Here is a 21,836-nt window from a genome sequence, read left to right as displayed (position 1 = left end):
AGCTTTGAGGTTGAGATGAGATTAGTGTGCAGATGTTGAGCACGTCGTTGTAACCTCATCCTGTTTTATAACCTTCAATGCCTTGCTTTACTATCACATGTTTGACCCATGTCACCTTTTGCATTGAGCCTACCTTGTAATGTTTGCTTTGCACTCACACTTCTACCTTTGCATCCTTATGCATATGACAATCAAAGTATTTGAAAACCGTATATATGTTTATATGTTGAGATATTTTTGCTTATTCCTTAAATGTGTTCAAGAATGAACTGTTATGAAATTTCTTTCGTTTTGTATCAATTTTCGAGGGCGAAAATTTTTATAAGGTGGGTAGAATGTAAGACCCAAAACTTTTGAAAAGTATTATTATGATCAAATCTCAAATCATATGGTTATTTATAGCCTTAATTTCAGAAATTATTTTATTAAAGGTAATTAAGGCAAGTTTTGATTTATTGGATTTGAGATGAGTTATGATTATTATTCAGTTTTATAAGTATTGAATTATTTTCTATATTTAAAGTATAAAGTTGATAGTTGTGAAATAATAAGGATTTTATATAATTTGGATTAGATAAGTAATATTTTAAATATTAATACTGCTTTTTTTTGGAAAATAAAGAAATTAATTATATTATTTCTAATTTTTAGATTTGGGCATTTTATTGAAAATAATTTGTAAAGTTGATGAGCAAATAGTATTTTCCTATATATGATTAGTGTTGAATTTAATTTGGGTTTTAATTATTATATCATTCCCAAATTTTATGTGAAATTACCAAATCACCCCTAACCCTAATTTTCAAAAAAATGAAACCCTAACCCAGTGACCCGTTACCCGACCCGGGTTCCTTTTCTCCCACACCCAGCTGCAGTCGAAATCCCCTTTTCCCTGACTCAGCTGCAGCGTTTCTTTTTCCATGAAAGAAAGAAAGGAGAAACAGAAGATGGGAGAAGAGAAACAGGGAGGAGAGGAGATGGGGAGGATGGCATCGGCAGGCGTCACTGTCGCCGCGCCGTCGCGTCGCGCAGGGGCGAGAGGAGCGAGATCCGTGAATGAGGCAAGGATCTGCACCGGTGGCATTGGGGTTTGCCGTCGCCGCTTGATGCCGCCGAGGGGAGGAGGGTCACAACCACCGCAAGGAGCCGTCGATGTCACCCTCGCGAGTCACCATCCCCGAGTTGTAGCACCATGAAGCCAGCCTCTTCGCGCCGCCGCGGCTGCCCGCGCTATCGTCGTTGCCGTGGATCCACTGGGAGTCGCCGTTGAAGATGAGACACAGAGAGAGAGGGTATGCGAGTGAGAAGGGGTTGAGGGCCTGAAACCGCCGTGCCTGCTCTCATCTGTGAAGCCATTGCCGTCGTCAACGGAACAGAGGGCGAGAGAGAGACAGAAAGCTCGCGGTAGGGGAAACAATCCACGACGCCGTCGGAGCTTCTATGGCCGTCGGATGCTGCCGCGGCCAGAATTTCTGGTCATCGCCATTCTGGTGAGCTTGCCCTGTTCCTGGTTCCTCCTAGTTCTGCCAGTTCAATTTTACTTTGAAGCTGTCACTGAAACTTTGTATTTGATGAAGTGGCTATCATAAGTTACGTTGTCGCTGCTGGAGACGCTATTGTGGTCGCCGGACCCATCACCAAAGCTTCTGCAGTTTGATTCAGTCTTTAATCCTTTTTCACGGTACGCATTTTCATTTCCGGAGCTCTCGAAAATCAATATGCTGCTATATTTGGCCACAGATTCTGAGGTTTTGTAACATAGGGTGAAGCTCCGGTTATTGCGGGTCACGATTAAAGCTACCGCCAAACCGGTTTGGGGACCGCCACTGTTTGGTGCAGCCGTTCTTTCTTCGTTTTGGTAAGTATTTTCGATTTTCGAAAGCCCTGCGTTAGTGTTCTGTTCCGTGTAGTAAAGTGATTGCGATGTTAATGGTTTTAGGAGTTAGAATCCGGTTTGCTTATGCCGCTTGTAGCTGTTTTTGCTTTCGAGAGAGCAAGCAGAGCCGAGGTTCTGATTTTCGGTGATTTCAGGCTGAGCGAAAAGGGATCAATTAACGAGTTTGGGTTATAGCTTCAATTTGTCGAGGTATGTGCGCATTCCAAAAACTATGTTTTATGTATTGAAATTATTACATATGGATACTGATGTGAGATATTGTGTATTTGGTGATTGTATCTACCTTATGTATTATTTGATTGACTCGAATGATTATGGATGTTGGTTTGGCTGAATTGATGTGCGGCTTTATGAAATGTAATGTTTGAAGTTGATTCCTTAAAGATTTGAAATCTGAGTTTAATTCGCTGAGGATTGATTTGATTTGAGTTAATTGTTTTAATGATTTAAAAAAGTCGAATGCACCTTTGAATTCAGCCTGGTTTACTTTAATTGACTTGGTTTTGGACAATTGATTTGTTACTGAGCCGTTTCTTTAAAGCTTTGAAAATGAGTTAAATCGGTTGATATTAATTTGATTTGAAATAGTTTCCTTGAGATATGCCACTGAGGCGACTGATGGATTTAGCATGATTTTGAATTGAGTTTTGGGTTCTGGACTGTTGAAAAGGATTGAGGAACGGTTTAGTTGGACCCGAACCGGGTGGCAAAGTCCAAGTTTTAGGGAGATGCTGCCAAAATTTTTATAAAATCCGAGGCTTTATTTGAAATGTTATTTGGGAAACTTTGAGTTTAATGCATTTCCTATTTACTTGGAGGATTGTGAATTTAGGGCTTCTTTTACTAACTTTACTTAGATCAATTATGAAAAAGCGATGAAGCTATGCTTTGAAAGAATTACTGAAAAGAGAATCATGATTTCTCCTTATTTTCCAAGAAGAATAGTATGTCTTTGGGTACAAGTTATTCGAAAGAGAATTTTGCCTTGAGGCTGTTTTAAAAGGTAAAACAGGTTTATGTTTTCTCTATTAAACATAAAGATTGTCCCTTGGAAGAGTTTTCGTGGTTTTAAAAAGGATTTGGATTTCGATTGATGAACCTTATTATTCTGATGTTTTAAATAAGCTTCAGAGTATCTTTTGAACTCTAGTTAAACACAATAAAAATGATTCTCTTGGTAGTTTGAAACGCTTCAGATTTAGTCGTGGAATTGAAGCCGGTTTTATTAAGTAAAGGAAATGGCTTTGAAAGGAGTGATTGATTTCATGACTCGGTTTGGCTTAGATACTATTTTATTACTCAAATCGAAAAGCCAAGGTTTTAATGATTTTAAATGAATTTGGCGAAATGAGTTATGTTATTCTCCCCTAAAGACTTGGAACTCTGTCGGAAAACTTTTGTTATAAAATCCCATTATTGGATGGGTGATTTTGAATGCTTTGAAATAAATCCTAAACTTGCCATGGTTTCGAAAGTTTTGGAAAGAGAATGCCGAGAGTGGCTTTGTTTTAAAAAGGGAACTCACCTTGAGTAAATTTGGCTTATGAGCCTGAGATGATTTGAGAAACGAGATTTCTAAAGCCAAGGCTGAAAAGAGTTGAAACTCGATTTCAAAGTGAAACGATTTGATAAAAAGTGATTTATGGCTTAAATACCAATTTTATGAATTGATGATGTTGAATGTGGAAGTGCTGTTTTATTGTGAGCCGGAATGGCTGTGTATGATTATAAATATTGGTTGGTTCTGGATTGAACCGTGAGCCGGAATGGCTGTGTATGATATGAATATTTGCTGGTTCTGGACTGAACCGTGAGCCGGATGACTGAGATGGATGTTGATCCATAGATGAGATTGAATGCATGTATATGCTGAATCATTGCTAAATGTGAATGTTGCACTTCCACTATTGGAGATAAGAGTTTCCCTGGGAGAAAGCAGTGGCTAGCCACCACGTGCTCCAGGTTGAGACTCGAAGCTCTTTTGACCCTATGTCGTAAGTGTGGCCGGGCACTGTGAAAGTCTCGGATGAGCTCGCCCCCGAAAATATTTACCAGTGAGGGTGATGGATATGGATCATGATTATGATCAAGTTTATGATGAGTATAACTCGAGTTGGGGATGCGCGACAGAGAGACAATCCAATGGTTAGCTACCAGGACTTGTCTGGTTGGCTCTATAACCGACAGATGATATCATCAGCCACTAGGGACAGGCATGCATCATATGCATCTATGTGACATTGTTTGGGTGTACATCTTATACTTGGTTTTCCTATGTGATTAATTGCTAATTGTCCTACTTGCAATACCTGTTTGTTTGTGCTTGAACTTCCTATCTGTGTTTGCATCTGGGACTCTGTTGGTGGGTGATGATTGGTTGTTGGATTGGATTGTTTGGGCCTAGGGCCATGGTTGAATTGAGATGGACCAATGGTTGGTTTCGGTTTGATGTTCTTGGTTTGGAAAAATATGAAAGGCTATTTTGGTTCAGTATAGATAAACCTTTTGAAAGGCTTTTGATGTTTTCGAGAATTGAACGGTTCCTCTTTCAGAAAAAAGTTTCCGAATTTACTTTTATTGAAAACCTTTGTTTTTGAAAAGAGGCATAAGACGGTTATTAACCACTGGTACAATTTATCTTCACGTATCCTATTACAGTAATTCCCAAAAACCCTCTACTGAGAACCCTTTCGAGGATGATGTTCTCACCCCCTACATTTTTCCCCTTTCAGGATATGGGCACAGAAGTTACGAAGAGTTTATTTAATTGTTGTTGAGATGCTCTGTATTGCTTTAGATTATTATTTTTGTACCATCGCCTTTATCTTGCTATATTCTGTAAGAGGGATAGGAATTGTATTGAGTAATGTTTGTAATATTATTTATATATACATATGTATATATATATGGATGTACTCTTTATGAGTTTCTGTAAGTTGTATGGTATGTATGGATGTACGTTGTTTAGCAAAAGTATTTCTAGGAGCGATATTGCGGTTTAAAGTTTTAAACAGGCTCATATTTTAGTATTCAATAGTATAAGTGTCGTCGTAATGTCCGAGCTATCAGAGTAGCGCAGCCGAAAGCGTGAGCTTTGGTAGTTAAGGTGTTACATAATTCGGATGATAAATTATTTGGTAATGCGTTTCTTTTTTATTGTGACATACTTCTTTATTATTATTATTATTATTATTATTATTATTATTATTATTATTATTATTATTATTTTGCACAATCAAAAATTCATAAATAAAAGTGAAAAAATCATAAAGTGCAATCATGACTTTAAAAATAATAGGGTCAAATTATTGTCATAACATAATAGAAGTATGTAAGTTTATCATTCTCCTTTAATAGAGGGAACAAAATTCCTTTCAATAGTTTATTTAACGTTTAATAGAATAAAAATGAATTTTACTAAAATAAATTTCAGTACGAGTTTAATATTTTTATTCATCATAAAATACTTATAGAATTACTCGTAGATAAATTTTAGAAAAGAGAAAAAAATATGATTTTTAATTTTATTTTAAATAAAATTTATGTTTAATTTTAAAATAAATTTTAATTTTATCTTTTAATAATATTAATTTTTAAATTTGGATTCTTTAAATTTTGAATTTTTACTTTAGAGGGTAAAGTATGATCTCTCACCCTTGAATAGTTTCTCTCTCATATTTTCTCTTGGTCACACTAATGAAATAAATGGTGAGAGATCACACTTTACCCTCTAAAGTGAAATTCAAAATTTAGAGGATCCAAATTCTTAATTTTCTATCGTATATAATTATTCAATTATTTTTTAATCACATCTAAGTAAATTACTCTTAATAAAACTTTTTTGTGTTATTCAATTATCTTCTTTAGAAAATAATTAACTATTAAAATAATTAAACTTTTCACAACAAAAATAATAAAAAAAATTATGAACGAAAAAAATTAACCATTATGATCATTTTTTGTATTTTTATTCATATTTTAATTATAAAAATAATATAATTTGATTATATTATTTATGAAATGTGACTGTAGATATAGATAAAATTTAATTAAATTACTTATATATAGTTTTATTGTATTGTTTATAAAGTTAGATTATAATTATGACTATAGAATTGTTTCAATATTTTTGTATGTGTGGCTAATTGATGGTGTTAAAATTATCCTTAATTATAAATAAGATTTATAATTTAAAAAATCAAAAACTCATTTAAAAATATACGAAAATGATGATGTTAAAATATTCTAACTATTTAAAATAAGAATATTTGAAATTCATTTAAAAATTATTTTAAATTTAAACTCAACAAAAATTTGTATTCAATGTGTTTTGTATTAAATATATTTAATAACCTAATATATCGTATTAGTTGAAATTAGTTTTTATAATGTTAATTTTCTAATAACACTTTATTAAAAAGAAACTATTTTTTTGGAATTTTTTAAAAACTAATTAATATTATATATATTTTGTTACACTACATCTAGTTATAAAATTTTATTTATTTCCAATACTTATATTAAAAATAAAAACAAATTTAGATTAGTAAATTTTAATCTATAATATTATAAAAATTTTAAGAGGTTTGAGCTTGTTATCGATATAACTCGTACGATAAATTTTACTTTAAAAAAATTATATATATATATATTGTAAGACCCAAAATCTTTGAAAAGTCTTATTATGATCAAGTCTCAAATCCTATAGTTATTTATAGCCTTAATTTCATAGATTATTTTGTTAAAGATAATTAAGGCAAGTTTTGATTTATTGGATTTGAGATAAGTTGTAATTATTATCCAATTTTATAATTATTGGATTATTTTCTATATTTAAAGTATAAGGTTGATAGTTATGAAATAATATGGATTTTACATGATTTTGATTAAATGAGTAATATTTTAAATATTATTACTGCTATTTTGGAAAATGAAAAAATTAAGTATGCTATTTCTAATTTTTGGATTTGGGCATTTTATTGAAAATAATTTATAAAAATGAGGAGCAAATAGTATTTTCTATATACAATTAGTGTTGGATTTAATTTGGGTTTCATTTACCATATTATCCCTATTTTATGTGAAATTACTATTTTGTCCCTAACCCTAAGTTTCAAAAATGAAACCCTAACCCTTGTAACCCAGCCGCCACACTCAATCTGTCTTCCTTCCCTCTTTCATTCATGCCACACACGGTTTCCCTTTTTGTTTTCATGGAAGAAAGAAAAGCGAAGCAGAAATGGAAGAGATTGAGGAGAGCTGTGATCATGGGGTAGGGATGGGGCCGCGCTACTGGCGCCGGTCACCTCGCCGCCGCACCACCGCGTCCTGCCGTCGGACCCATCCCGTTGTTGCCACCAGCATCGAAGAAGAGGGGTGACTCGCGAGTGAGAGGGGGCGAGAGCTTGTCGCCAGAGAAGGAGGGCGCCATCGGCGCCGTTCCGGGTAGAAGGAAGCGTCGTGCGAGGGGCAGAGGCGGAGGGAGCCTCTGTCGCGCCACCACCGCGCCGTTGCCGTTGCTCCCTGGCGCCACCGAAGAACCGCGCTCAACTCACCGCTGTTCAGGCTCTGGTTTGCCGTCACCCTCGTGCAGCCGCCGCCGCAGAATAGCCTTGCACCCGCCGCCGTCTTCGCAGGAACTTGGGTGGCCGCGGCCGCTCCTCGCCATGGAGCCCGTGTCATCGTCGTTCAGCCATCGCCGGAGCAGAGCAGACGAGAGAGATCTGAAGGTGTGCTGGGAGTCCAGCCACCGCGCCCAGCCGCTGTTTGCGTCGCCGGCGCCGCCTCGGTCGGAACTGCCGCCATCAGACAAGGGTTCTGGCCGCCAGGGGGGTTCTGCGACTCCCGGGACCACCGCCGGAGAATGCAGCTCAGTCGCCGGAGAACTCTACCGGTAAGGGCTTTGAATTTGGTTTATTCGTTTAAGATTCCGACAGCTTTATCGCCTCTGTATGTGGGTTTCAGTTACCAACGCCGGAGTCTGGTCGCCACTGTCACTTGAGGTGGCTGACGTGCTGCTGCCGAACCGGTTCAAGAGACCGCCGCTGTTCGGTTCAACCGTTTCTTCTTCGGTAAGTATGTTTCGGAAAGCCTCACGTTAGTTTTCGGTTGTGTTTGGTTAATAAACGAGTTTTGGTAATGTGGGGTCGAGTCCTGATTATTGTATGTTGCGATTAGTGTTGCTATGGTTATTGCGAATGTGGCTTGAAGCTGAGGTTGCGGTTGTTGTTGATTTCGGGTTGAGGCGGAAAGGACTCTGTGACGCGTTTGGGTTATGGAATTGCGTTTTGAGGTAGGGGCGCTTTCCAAAACTATAGTTTACTATTGGAATTATTACATATGGATACTGATGTGAGATATTGTGTATTTAGTGATTGTATCTGCCTTATGTATTATTTGATTGACTCGAATGATTATGGATGTTGGTTTGGCTGAATTTGTTGTGCGGCTTGTGAAATGTAATGTTTGAAGTTGATTCTTTAAAGTTCTGAATCTGAGTTTAATCCGTTGAGGATTGATTTGATTTGAGCCAATTATTTTAATGATGTGGAAAGTCGAATGCACTTTTGAATTCAACTTGGTTTATTTTAATTGATTTGGTTTTGGACAAATGATTTGTTATTGAACCATTTCTTTAAAGCTTTGGAAATGAGTTATATTGATTGATATTGAGTTGATTTTGAAATGATTTCCTTGAGATACGCCACTGAGGCGATTGTTGGATTTAGCTTGCTTTAAATTGATTTCTGGTTTTGAGCTGTTGAAAAGGAATGAGAAATGGTTTAGTTGGGACCCGAACCGGGTGGCAAAAGTCCAAGTTTTAGGGAAGGTGCTGCCGAAATTTTTGCAAAATCCTAGTCTTGTTTGAAAAGTTATTTAAACAGGGTTGGATTTGAGAAATTGTATTATTTGATTTATTAAGAGGATATTTATGTTTTCAAGCTTAATTTATTTAATGAACCTTATACGTTGAGTTCGGCTTATTTAGAACTGAACTATTGTTACCGTTTGAATTACTGAAGGAAAGAATGATGCTCTAATATTGATTTTAATATAAAAAGGAGTTTTTAGTGATTTCAAAGGAATCTAGACTTTTCATTGAGTAACTAAGTTTGAGGCATTTTGGAAGAGTTAGAAAAATGGGTTCTAAAAAGAAACCTGAAAGTGGTTTGATTCAAATGAACCGGTTCCGTTTCAAATGAGTTGATTTTTGGACCGGGTTGGAACTTGTGATTTTGTATGGCCGGTTTTATAGTAAATTCAGTTTTATTTACTTGAACCGAGAAATCTATGATTTTAAGAGTTTCAATGAATTTTAAGGAATTGATATAGGTTGACCTTCCCTAAAGACTTGGGACTCTGCCGAGAAACTTTTGTTATAAAATCCCATTGTTGGATGGGTGATTTTGAATGCTTTGAAATAAATCCTTAACTTGCCATGGTTTTGGAAGTTTTGGAAGGAGAATGCCGAGAGTGGCTTTGTTTTAAAAAGGGAAACTCACTTTGAGTAAAATTTGGCTTATGAGCCTGAGATGATTTGAGAAATGAGATCCTTTAAAGCCAAGGCTGAAAAGAGTTGAAATTTGATTTCAAAGTGAAATGGCTTGAGAAAAGTGATTTATGGCTTAAATGCCGGTTTTATGAATTTGATGATGTTGGATGATGGAAGTAATGTTTTTGTTATGGGCCAGAATGGCTGTGTATGATTATGAATATTGGTTGATTCTGGATTGAACCGTGAGCCGGATGGCTGAGATGGATGGTGATCCATGATTGAATATAAATGCATGTATGCAATTGAATGATTTGTGAATTTAAGCCGAATGGCTGAGATGAAAGTTGTAAGCGAGTATGCTTGTGTTTTCTCTCTGGTTGTAAGGGTGACAGGGCACCGATACCCTCTAATGGCGACAGGGCGCATATACCCTCTAATGGCGACAGGGCGCATATACCCTCTAATGGCGACAGGGCGCATATACCCTCTAATGGCGACAGGGCGCAGATACCCTCTAATGATAATAATGCGCAACAGAGAGACTGTATCCGGGTTAGCTACCGGACACGTCGGGTTGGCTTGGTAACCGACAGATGATATCATCAGCCACTAGGGACAGGCATGCATCATATGCATCTATGTGACATTGTTTGGGTATGCATATTGTACTTGGTTTGCCTATGTGATTAACTGCTAATTGTTCTACTTGCAATAACTGTTTGTTTGTGTTTGCATCTTCCTACTTGTGTTTGCATCTGGAACTCTGTTGGATTGTGGTGGATTGGTTGTGGTTGGATTATTTGGGCCTAGGGCCGTGGTTGAATGAGATGGACCGATGGTTGATTTCGGTTTTGTGGTTCTGGTTTGGAATAAGATATGAAAGGTTATTTTGGTTCAGTATAGATAAACCTTTTTGAAATGCTTTGATGTTTTGAGGATTGAACGGTTCCTCTTTCAGAAAAGATTTCCGACTTTTCTTTTATTATAAACCGTTGTTTTTGAAAAGAGGCATAAGACGGTTATGAATCACTGGTGCGGTTATCTTCATGTATCCTATTACAGTAATTCCTAAAAACCCTCTACTGAGAATCCTTTCGAGGATGATGTTCTCACCCCCTTACAATTTTCCCCTTTCAGGATATGGGCGCAGAAGTTACGAAGAATTTATTTAGTTATTGTTGTAATGTTCTGTATTGCTTTAGATTATTAATTATTGTACCCTCGCCTTTATCTTGATATATTCTGTAAGAGGGATATGAATTGTATTGGTTAATGTCTGTAATATTATTTGTATATGTATGTATATATATGGAGGTACTCTTTATGAGTTTTTGTAAGTCGTATGGTTTCTTTAGATGTACGTTATCGAACGAAAAAAAATTTTGGGAACGGTATTTGCGGTTTAAAGTTTCAAACAGGCTCATATTTTAATAATAAATAGTATAAGAGTCGTCGTAATGTCCGAGCTATCAGAGTAGCGCAGCCGGAAGCGTGAGCTTTGGTAGTTAGGGTGTTACATTATGGTATCAGAGCAGTTCTTCCTGTAGAGCCTGAGGAATGGACTGACTATGCTTCATTTGCATGCTCTGAGCGTTTGTCATGTATTAGGTCTCGTCGAATGATGAGAATTAGAGCCTTGTGCACATGACGGTCTATTGATTAACGCCGTTAGTCTTGCATTGCATAATTCTTGGTATTAAGTTTGGCCGGCTTAATACTAGTGAATTATGTCTATGAAAGCACTAATGGGTTATCATAGGCGATATACGAGTTTTGAGCAAAGCGAATCGCGGGTTTTGGGAACGTTGGAAACTATTTCTCGAGGCTATTCAGTTGTGTGTTTTGGATTCTGTTCGAGTCGACCTGTTCTTTCATGTTCTAACTTGAAGTTCTTGTCTGCTAATCCTTTTGTAAAGTAGTTTGATTTTTCAACTCTATTCCTCTATCTATATGCATTCTTGTTTGACCTTAAGTGCATATGCTGGTTTAAGATCCTTGCTGCATCTATCTTCCTCTGTTTGAGCTCTTCTTGGTTCACATGCTCTTTGGTATAGTTTTGAACTTGTCTTAATGCGCTGTGCCTTTTAACTCCTGGTTCTGAGTCCATTCTTTGAGAAATTGTTGATTCAGTTTTTCTCTTACTTGATAGTGATCACAGCCAATTTTGAGATTTTATAAATTACTATTGACTAGATATACACTTATCTATATGAGGAACTTTGAAGATTTTTATACGGTTTAACAACTATTTCTTTCTAATACCTCGCCTGTACTTTTACTGGTTTACGGAATTGCATTTACTTTAAAAGAAAATTTACTTTCTAGTAATTTTACTATAGTCCCAATGCACATCTTCAATTGATTATGTATTTGGAATATTTTTCAAAATTTTGAAAAGAAAGGATTTACCACTTTTGTCTCGGTTGAGTTTCGTTTGATAAGCTTTACTTAACTTATTTTGAATTGAGTTTGATTTAGCATGCTATATGATTTATGCCATTGTTGTTCTTTTGAGAGTGTTTGACTCATAGCTTTCTTCCTATGAACGGACTAAATTCTCTACTAAACCTTCCATCTATATGAATATCATACTTGACGTTATTTTTAACTAATCTTTTACAATTTGTGAACATTATCATTGATCTTGGTTTATCCAATCTTGTGAATCTCATTCTTATGTAAGTTATTTTGATTCGTTTCAAAATAGTGCATCATTTATATATCCTCTCATTATCTTTACAAAAGTTTTTAGTCAAAGATTTATCCTTAAGAAATTACTAATGATTGAGTTGTCTTTTCCTACGACTTTTCTTTTGGGTCAATTGGAAGCTTGTTGGATGTTTCACGACTAATGAATCTTGTTTGAACTACCTTGATTTAAAACCCTCTCTTGCATGGCTTGACTCTTTTTAAGTACATCCTAATTTTCTTGAATATCCTTCTGAGATGGTGATTTCAAGTATACTTTTGGAGTCTTGTTTTGAACCTTTTAAAGAAGTTTTGAATTCTCTTTGACGAAGTTCTAAATGGAATTTATTTTCTATTGCTTGATTGAGATTGAAACCATTGTTCGATTTTTTTTGACAAAATTGTTTTAAAATTGACATGCGCTATTTTAAATGAGGTTCTGACAAGTTCCCTTGTTTAATGGAAATCTGTTCGTTTGTAACGCACCACTTATTTCCTTACCAGATTGTAAGCAGAATTTTACCTCGGAAATTCTTTTCTAAAGAGTTTAACTCCTCTTTTGTCCTTGCTATGAATGTTATACACGCTTGTTTAAATATGAACTTTGGAAATTTTTGAACAAGCATTTGGTTTCTTTTGAGTTTTATGAATTACTTTTGGACGAGTTGTGCACCTAACTATCTTTCTAAAATATTTGAGAAAATATTTTAGCTCTTAGCCAAACTTGTGTGCATTTTGTTTTAGAACTCTACAAAGTCTACTTCAACATGAATTTGCATTAAAGCAAAGACACGATTATGCTTTTGTTACTCTCTTGAAGAATGTTTCTTACTTGACTTTCTTCTAAACCGCGAAGTGATTTTTCCGCAAGTTTTCGATTCTTTTAAGAACAATGTATTTGGAAGTATTTTTAATCATGCTCTTAAGTTCTGTGAGTTTTGTCTTGGGTTTGAAATATTCTCTTCTGTAAATCTCATGCTTCCTCGACTCAGCTTGAGTTTGTTTCAAACTGATGCGCTGGTTTTCTTCTTATTGATCCTATTGAACTTCTTTGACCTAAGGGTTATCTTTGAAGTTGTCAATTGAATTGAGTCTAGCAAACTTCATTGCTTGAGTGTCCTTGTTTATTTGGAATTGGATATATTCTCTCAAATCTTTGAGTACTATCCTTGACACTTGACTCTCCTTTTTTAAATCTTGTATCCTTCTGAGTAGACTCGAGAATTGTTTGATATCACGTGCGATTTATAGACGCGATGCGTTAGTTCTTTAAGACGTGATATGTGTATATGGAAGTTGAAACGGTAGGTGTGCAGCGTTACGAGTGGTGGGCGTTTTGTTCCTTGCGAACGGATTTGTGGTTGTCAGGCTAATGATCGAAATTGGGGTTTGTAAAGTGCTTGATGGAATTGGAAAGTTGAAACTTTGAGGTTAATATGAGATTAGTGTGCGGAGGTTAAGCACGTCGTTTTAACTCCATCCTGTTTGATAGCCTTTGATGCCTTGCCCTTCTAACACATGATTGACCCATGTTATCTTTTGCATTGAGTCTACTTTGAAACGTTTGCTTTGCAATCACACTCCTACCTTTACATCCTTATGCTTATGACAATCAAAGTATTTGGAAATCGTATGTAAGATTATATTTTAAGATATTTTTGCTTCCTCCTCAAATGTGTTCAAGGGTGAACTGTTATGGAATTTCTTTCATTTTGTATCAATTTTCGAGGGCGAAAATTTTTATAAGGTGGGTAGAATGTAAGACCCAGAATCTTTGAAAAGTCTTATTATGATCAAGTCTCAAATCCTATAGTTATTTATAGCCTTAATTTCATAGATTATTTTGTTAAAGATAATTAAGGCAAGTTTTGATTTATTGGATTTGAGATAAGTTGTAATTATTATCCAATTTTATAATTATTGGATTATTTTCTATATTTAAAGTATAAGGTTGATAGTTATGAAATAATATGGATTTTACATGATTTTGATTAAATGAGTAATATTTTAAATATTATTACTGCTATTTTGGAAAATGAAGAAATTAAGTATGCTATTTCTAATTTTTGGATTTGGGCAATTTATTGAAAATAATTTATAAAAATGAGGAGCAAATAGTATTTTCTATATACAATTAGTGTTGGATTTAATTTGGGTTTCATTTACCATATTATCCCTATTTTATGTGAAATTACTATTTTGCCCCTAACCCTAAGTTTCAAAAATGAAACCCTAACCCTTGTAACCCAGCCGCCACACTCAATCTGTCTTCCTTCCCTCTTTCATTCATGCCACACACGGTTTCCCTTTTTGTTTTCATGGAAGAAAGAAAAGCGAAGCAGAAATGGAAGAGATTGAGGAGAGCTGTGATCATGGGGTAGGGATGGGGCCGCGCTACTGGCGCCGGTCACCTCGCCGCCGCACCACCGCGTCCTGCCGTCGGACCCATCCCGTTGTTGCCACCAGCATCGAAGAAGAGGGGTGACTCGCGAGTGAGAGGGGGCGAGAGCTTGTCGCCAGAGAAGGAGGGCGCCATCGGCGCCGTTCCGGGTAGAAGGAAGCGTCGTGCGAGGGGCAGAGGCGGAGGGAGCCTCTGTCGCGCCACCACCGCGCTATTGCCGTTGCTCCCTGGCGCCACCGAAGAACCGCACTCAACTCACCGCTGTTCAGGCTCTGGTTTGCCGTCACCCTCGTGCAGCCGCCGCCGCAGAATAGCCTTGCACCCGCCGCCGTCTTCGCAGGAACTTGGGTGGCCGCGGCCGCTCCTCGCCATGGAGCCCGTGTCATCGTCGTTCAGCCATCGCCGGAGCAGAGCAGACGAGAGAGATCTGAAGGTGTGCTGGGAGTCCAGCCACCGCGCCCAGCCGCTGTTTGCGTCGCCGGCGCCGCCTCGGTCGGAACTGCCGCCATCAGACAAGGGTTCTGGCCGCCAGGGGGGTTCTGCGACTCCCGGGACCACCGCCGGAGAATGCAGCTCAGTCGCCGGAGAACTCTACCGGTAAGGGCTTTGAATTTGGTTTATTCGTTTAAGATTCCGACAGCTTTATCGCCTCTGTATGTGGGTTTCAGTTACCAACGCCGGAGTCCGGTCGCCACTGTCACTTGAGGTGGCTGACGTGCTGCTGCCGAACCGGTTCAAGAGACCGCCGCTGTTCGGTTCAACCGTTTCTTCTTCGGTAAGTATGTTTCGGAAAGCCTCACGTTAGTTTTCGGTTGTGTTTGGTTAATAAACGAGTTTTGGTAATGTGGGGTCGAGTCCTGATTATTGTATGTTGCGATTAGTGTTGCTATGGTTATTGCGAATGTGGCTTGAAGCTGAGGTTGCGGTTGTTGTTGATTTCGGGTTGAGGCGGAAAGGACTCTGTGACGCGTTTGGGTTATGGAATTGCGTTTTGAGGTAGGGGCGCTTTCCAAAAACTATAGTTTACTATTGGAATTATTACATATGGATACTGATGTGAGATATTGTGTATTTAGTGATTGTATCTGCCTTATGTATTATTTGATTGACTCGAATGATTATGGATGTTGGTTTGGCTGAATTTGTTGTGCGGCTTGTGAAATGTAATGTTTGAAGTTGATTCTTTAAAGTTCTGAATCTGAGTTTAATCCGTTGAGGATTGATTTGATTTGAGCCAATTATTTTAATGATGTGGAAAGTCGAATGCACTTTTGAATTCAACTTGGTTTATTTTAATTGATTTGGTTTTGGACAAATGATTTGTTATTGAACTATTTCTTTAAAGCTTTGGAAATGAGTTATATTGATTGATATTGAGTTGATTTTGAAATGATTTCCTTGAGATACGCCACTGAGGCGATTGTTGGATTTAGCTTGCTTTAAATTGATTTCTGGTTTTGAGCTGTTGAAAAGGAATGAGAAATGGTTTAGTTGGGACCCGAACCGGGTGGCAAAAGTCCAAGTTTTAGGGGAGGTGCTGCCGAAATTTTTGCAAAATCCTAGTCTTGTTTGAAAAGTTATTTAAACAGGGTTGGATTTGAGAAATTGTATTATTTGATTTATTAAGAGGATATTTATGTTTTCAAGCTTAATTTATTTAATGAACCTTATACGTTGAGTTTGGCTTATTTAGAACTGAACTATTGTTACCGTTTGAATTACTGAAGGAAAGAATGATGCTCTAATATTGATTTTAATATAAAAAGGAGTTTTTAGTGATTTCAAAGGAATCTAGACTTTTCATTGAGTAACTAAGTTTGAGGCATTTTGGAAGAGTTAGAAAAATGGGTTCTAAAAAGAAACCTGAAAGTGGTTTGATTCAAATGAACCGGTTCCGTTTCAAATGAGTTGATTTTTGGACCGGGTTGGAACTTGTGATTTTGTATGGCCGGTTTTATAGTAAATTCAGTTTTATTTACTTGAACCGAGAAATCTATGATTTTAAGAGTTTCAATGAATTTTAAGGAATTGATATAGGTTGACCTTCCCTAAAGACTTGGGACTCTGCCGAGAAACTTTTGTTATAAAATCCCATTGTTGGATGGGTGATTTTGAATGCTTTGAAATAAATCCTTAACTTGCCATGGTTTTGGAAGTTTTGGAAGGAGAATGCCGAGAGTGGCTTTGTTTTAAAAAGGGGAACTCACTTTGAGTAAAATTTGGCTTATGAGCCTGAGATGATTTGAGAAATGAGATCCTTTAAAGCCAAGGCTGAAAGAGTTGAAATTTGATTTCAAAGTGAAATGGCTTGAGAAAAGTGATTTATGGCTTAAATGCCGGTTTTATGAATTTGATGATGTTGGATGATGGAAGTAATGTTTTTGTTATGGGCCAGAATGGCTGTGTATGATTATGAATATTGGTTGATTCTGGATTGAACCGTGAGCCGGATGGCTGAGATGGATGGTGATCCATGATTGAATATAAATGCATGTATGCAATTGAATGATTTGTGAATTTAAGCCGAATGGCTGAGATGAAAGTTGTAAGCGAGTATGCTTGTGTTTTCTCTCTGGTTGTAAGGGTGACAGGGCACCGATACCCTCTAATGGCGACAGGGCGCATATACCCTCTAATGGCGACAGGGCGCATATACCCTCTAATGGCGACAGGGCGCAGATACCCTCTAATGATAATAATGCGCAACAGAGAGACTGTATCCGGGTTAGCTACCGGACACGTCGGGTTGGCTTGGTAACCGACAGATGATATCATCAGCCACTAGGGACAGGCATGCATCATATGCATCTATGTGACATTGTTTGGGTATGCATATTGTACTTGGTTTGCCTATGTGATTAACTGCTAATTGTTCTACTTGCAATAACTGTTTGTTTGTGTTTGCATCTTCCTACTTGTGTTTGCATCTGGAACTCTGTTGGATTGTGGTGGATTGGTTGTGGTTGGATTATTTGGGCCTAGGGCCGTGGTTGAATGAGATGGACCGATGGTTGATTTCGGTTTTGTGGTTCTGGTTTGGAATAAGATATGAAAGGTTATTTTGGTTCAGTATAGATAAACCTTTTTGAAATGCTTTGATGTTTGAGGATTGAACGGTTCCTCTTTCAGAAAAGATTTCCGACTTTTCTTTTATTATAAACCGTTGTTTTTGAAAAGAGGCATAAGACGGTTATGAATCACTGGTGCGGTTATCTTCATGTATCCTATTACAGTAATTCCTAAAAACCCTCTACTGAGAATCCTTTCGAGGATGATGTTCTCACCCCCTTACAATTTTCCCCTTTCAGGATATGGGCGCAGAAGTTACGAAGAATTTATTTAGTTATTGTTGTAATGTTCTGTATTGCTTTAGATTATTAATTATTGTACCCTCGCCTTTATCTTGATATATTCTGTAAGAGGGATAGGAATTGTATTGGTTAATGTCTGTAATATTATTTGTATATGTATGTATATATATGGAGGTACTCTTTATGAGTTTTTGTAAGTCGTATGGTTTCTTTAGATGTACGTTATCGAACGAAAAAAAATTTTGGGAACGGTATTTGCGGTTTAAAGTTTCAAACAGGCTCATATTTTAATAATAAATAGTATAAGAGTCGTCGTAATGTCCGAGCTATCAGAGTAGCGCAGCCGGAAGCGTGAGCTTTGGTAGTTAGGGTGTTACATATATATATATATATATATATATATATATATATTTTGATTGATTAGTATAACATTTTTTTTATATAAATCATATAAAAAAATCTAATAGTTAATCTATTACCTTTTTTGTTTTAGTCCAATTTAAATATTTTTTACTGTTTTTAGAAAGAAAATCTTTTAAGGAATTTAATAATATGTGATGAAGAACATTGAATAAATTATACAAAAATCAATTAAAATATAACAAAAAAAATCTTTAATAAAAGATAAAATAGGTATCTTTATTTAAGTGTTCCAAAAAAATAATGTTATTTTTGTGAGGGACTATTTGTCTCAATTGAAAATTTTGGTGAGGGACTTATTTATTCTAATCGAATAGTTGAGTGACAATTCAACATTTAACGTAACACATAGAATTTTCTCATTATGAGATATGACGAACTTGATTATTTGATAAAAATAATGGTTAGAAATTAGATTGTCATTTTTTAATCATAAAAAAATAAATTATTTTTTCATAAAATATCAAGAATCGAAATAAGATTTTACTCTTTTAATTATTTAAAATGATCACAAAAAAGTAATTTAATCATTTTTTCATGCAGCACAATATTTTCTATTTTCTTGCCATGGGAATACAACTTTATTTCCTATGGGGAGAATGAGAATATAAACAAATTCGATTCTCAAAAATATAAAAATATTTTACAAAGCGCACACGCTAAAAACTAAAAAATAAAGGAAAACATGTGGCACACAACTTCGTTTCACAAACTACACTTCTACTTTGTTCATGGAAATTATTTAAAAAATATTATTAATAAATGATAAATTAGTTAAAAAATATCCTAAATTTAAAATACTTGCTAATGCAACCCATAAATAAACCCAAATCCAATCTTACAAGTATAGTTGTCAGAACCGAACCGGTGAGGTTATTGGGTCACTAGGTCACTGGGTCACTGGTTCAACTGGTGGGTCACTGGTTCAACCGGTTAACTCGGTATAATTAAATAATTATATAAAATTTAATTATTTGACTAGTTTAACTAAATATCATCTAACAATTTTCAACTATCAACCTTATATGAAGACAAAAAATAAAATAATATATTAAAAAATAAATTGTGATTAATTAAATTTTTTATTTATCTTTTTAATTTGTATATATTTAATAAAATTTATAGTTAAATAAAATGTAATTAATTTAAAAATGAGTGACTTTGAAATTAAAATAAATAGAATATAAGTGAAAAGAAAATATACTATATGTATTATAATTTGCATGTTATTTAATGAGAAACATTTCAGCTTGGTGGTAGAAGCATGCTTGTTTTATGGTGGAGGAAGGGGTGCGAACCCCATTGGAAGCATTTTGGAAAATCTTCCAAAAATCATCACAAGTTTGAGAGCATTGGTGGAGTTGCAGATCATTGATCCATTGTAGATTCCCCTTCAATGTTGACCGAGCGGCCCGAATCGATCCGATTTTTGCCGGATTTGATCGGTTTTCATCGGTTCACACCAGATTTGATCGATTTGTACCGATTCTCTACCTTATACGGTCTAAATACCGGACCGACATAGGGTCCGATTTTCCGGTCGAACCGGCCGGTCCGATCCGGTTCATACAACTATGCTTACAAGTTTTAGGATTCGTTTGAGAAATTTTATTAAAAATTATTTTTTTAAGTTTTAACTTATGATTGAAGAGTAATAATATTAATATTTGGTGTAATTTTTAAAAATAAATTATAATTTTTCTAAAAAATTATTTAAATGTTTATAAAAAATTAAAAAAATATAACTTTTTTTTATAATAAAAAAATTTTTATTATATTTTTTTAAAATAAATATTTTTAAAAATAAAAAATAAAATACAAAATAATTTATTTATAAATTATTTTCAATATAAATACGTATTATTTAAACTATTTTATAAAAAAAATTAATTAAACTATTTATTCAAACCGGGTATAATTCCTTTTGTAATTAGTCCTTGTGCTCCAAAAGTATATATGCTCAATTATCAAAATGAAAACCCGAGTCCTCCATTTGGTATTTTAGTTACCCAAAAAGTGTCTTTTTCTATCAATAATCATAGAAAAATATTATGTATACGTAAAAAATTAATTAATAAATTAATTATTATATATTTATATATTAATTTATTTTTAGTATATATTTAATATTTTAATATATTGTTTATATAAATGACCGGTTTTTATATATATTTAATATAGCTACAATCATTATGTTATGCATTATACTAAAAACTGATCAGCAATAAAATATTTATATAAATTATATATTAAAATATATAATTTATTATATATTACTAATTTTATAACTAAAATATGTCACATGTTATTCTTTTATTATAATTAAAATTAAATATTTTTAAATTAAAAATTTCTTCCTTCTTCTTTCTCTTTTTTTTTTCATTTTTATTATTCCTTTACTCACTTTATCTCTCTTATATATCATTATTAATGATTAATTATAAATTTGATAATTAAAAATATACAATATGATATTCTCTAATTATATTTAAAGTAAATTAAAATTAAAATTAAAATATTAAAATTGAAACATAACTATATTATATATTAATGGGTAAAGTACTAAATTGGTCTTCTACGTTTGAGCATAATTCTGTTTTAGTCCTGAAGGTTTAAAGTGTCCTATTTGAATTCAAAAGATTTTCATTTAGCTTCAATATAGTCTTATCATGAGGTCAAAATTAAATAATTAACGGAATGTCCTACATGACAGCAGTACAAGAATAAGGTCGATAACCAGGAGAACAAGTATAAGCTCCAGAGGTACAAAATCAACTGTGGATGTATCAATACATTTATTTATTATTCTTTATAATTTAAATGAAATATTTTCTATAGAACTAAAGAGAATGATAAAAAATATATTGATGCATCCGCAGTTGATTTTGTGCCTCTGAAACTTGTACTTGTTCTCCAAATTATCGACTCTATTCTTGTACTGCTGTTATGATGGACATTCCGTTAATTATTTAACTTTGACATCACGGTGGGATTACATTGAAGTTAAATGAAACTTTTTTAGATTCAAATAGGACACTTTAAACCTTAAGGATCAAAACAGGATTTTGCCCAAATGTAAGGGACCAATTTAGTACTTTACACTAATTTAATAACTAAAATGTGTTACTTGACATTCTCTTATTAAAATTTAGAAAAAATATTTATTTTCAAAATTAGTAAACATCCTTGTTGAGTTTGGAAACAAATATTAAAAATGATGATCAAACATTATTAAAATGTTAGTTAAATATTTATTAAAATATTACAAATTGTTTGTTTGATGAATTTAGTTTAGTGTACAGGTAAGAAAATTAATTGTGATCCAAATTAAATAAGCCCACTTTGATCAATAAATAAATTTATCTTGAAGAAAGAAAAAAAACAAGAGATCACAAGTGGCTGAAAAAAGAAAAATAAAAAGGGCCAAATAAAAGAAATCAAGCCCAAACAGTATTGTAGTCCAAGAACCAAGTGTGATGAATTAAAAAAAAACCAAGAGACCACAAGCTTCATTCGTTACTCACACTTTTGGAAACTGAAACTTGAAATTAAATTCAATTTAATTTTTTTCAAATGATAAATTAAAGAAAGAAACCAAAGGCCAAAAGCTCCATACGATAATCA

The 21,836-nt window shown here is 34.8% G+C and overlaps 2 protein-coding genes across 2 annotated transcripts; both read left to right on the top strand.

The window, feature by feature from the left end:
• Nucleotides 1–947: 947 nt before the first annotated feature.
• Nucleotides 948–11,617, top strand: LOC130950016 (uncharacterized). Its single transcript, XM_057878586.1, has 8 exons — nucleotides 948–1,088; nucleotides 1,203–1,292; nucleotides 1,377–1,490; nucleotides 1,940–2,008; nucleotides 7,174–7,790; nucleotides 7,862–7,968; nucleotides 8,075–8,189; nucleotides 10,530–11,617. Exons 1-6 carry the CDS (start codon nucleotides 948–950, stop codon nucleotides 7,896–7,898), a joined length of 1,068 nt encoding a protein of 355 aa, XP_057734569.1. The 3' UTR covers nucleotides 7,899–7,968; nucleotides 8,075–8,189; nucleotides 10,530–11,617.
• Nucleotides 11,618–13,369: 1,752 nt separating this feature from the next.
• On the top strand, nucleotides 13,370–18,155 carry LOC130950015 (uncharacterized). The gene is made up of 5 exons (XM_057878585.1): nucleotides 13,370–13,384; nucleotides 14,462–15,078; nucleotides 15,150–15,256; nucleotides 15,363–15,477; nucleotides 17,790–18,155. The coding sequence occupies exons 1-3, from the start codon at nucleotides 13,370–13,372 to the stop codon at nucleotides 15,184–15,186; spliced, it is 669 nt and encodes a 222-aa protein (XP_057734568.1). The 3' UTR covers nucleotides 15,187–15,256; nucleotides 15,363–15,477; nucleotides 17,790–18,155.
• Nucleotides 18,156–21,836: the final 3,681 nt, after the last annotated feature.

This window comes from Arachis stenosperma, chromosome 9 (assembly GCF_014773155.1).
Source record: "Arachis stenosperma cultivar V10309 chromosome 9, arast.V10309.gnm1.PFL2, whole genome shotgun sequence".
Taxonomy (NCBI): Eukaryota; Viridiplantae; Streptophyta; class Magnoliopsida; order Fabales; family Fabaceae; genus Arachis; species Arachis stenosperma.
This window is presented reverse-complemented; position numbering and strand designations above follow the sequence as displayed.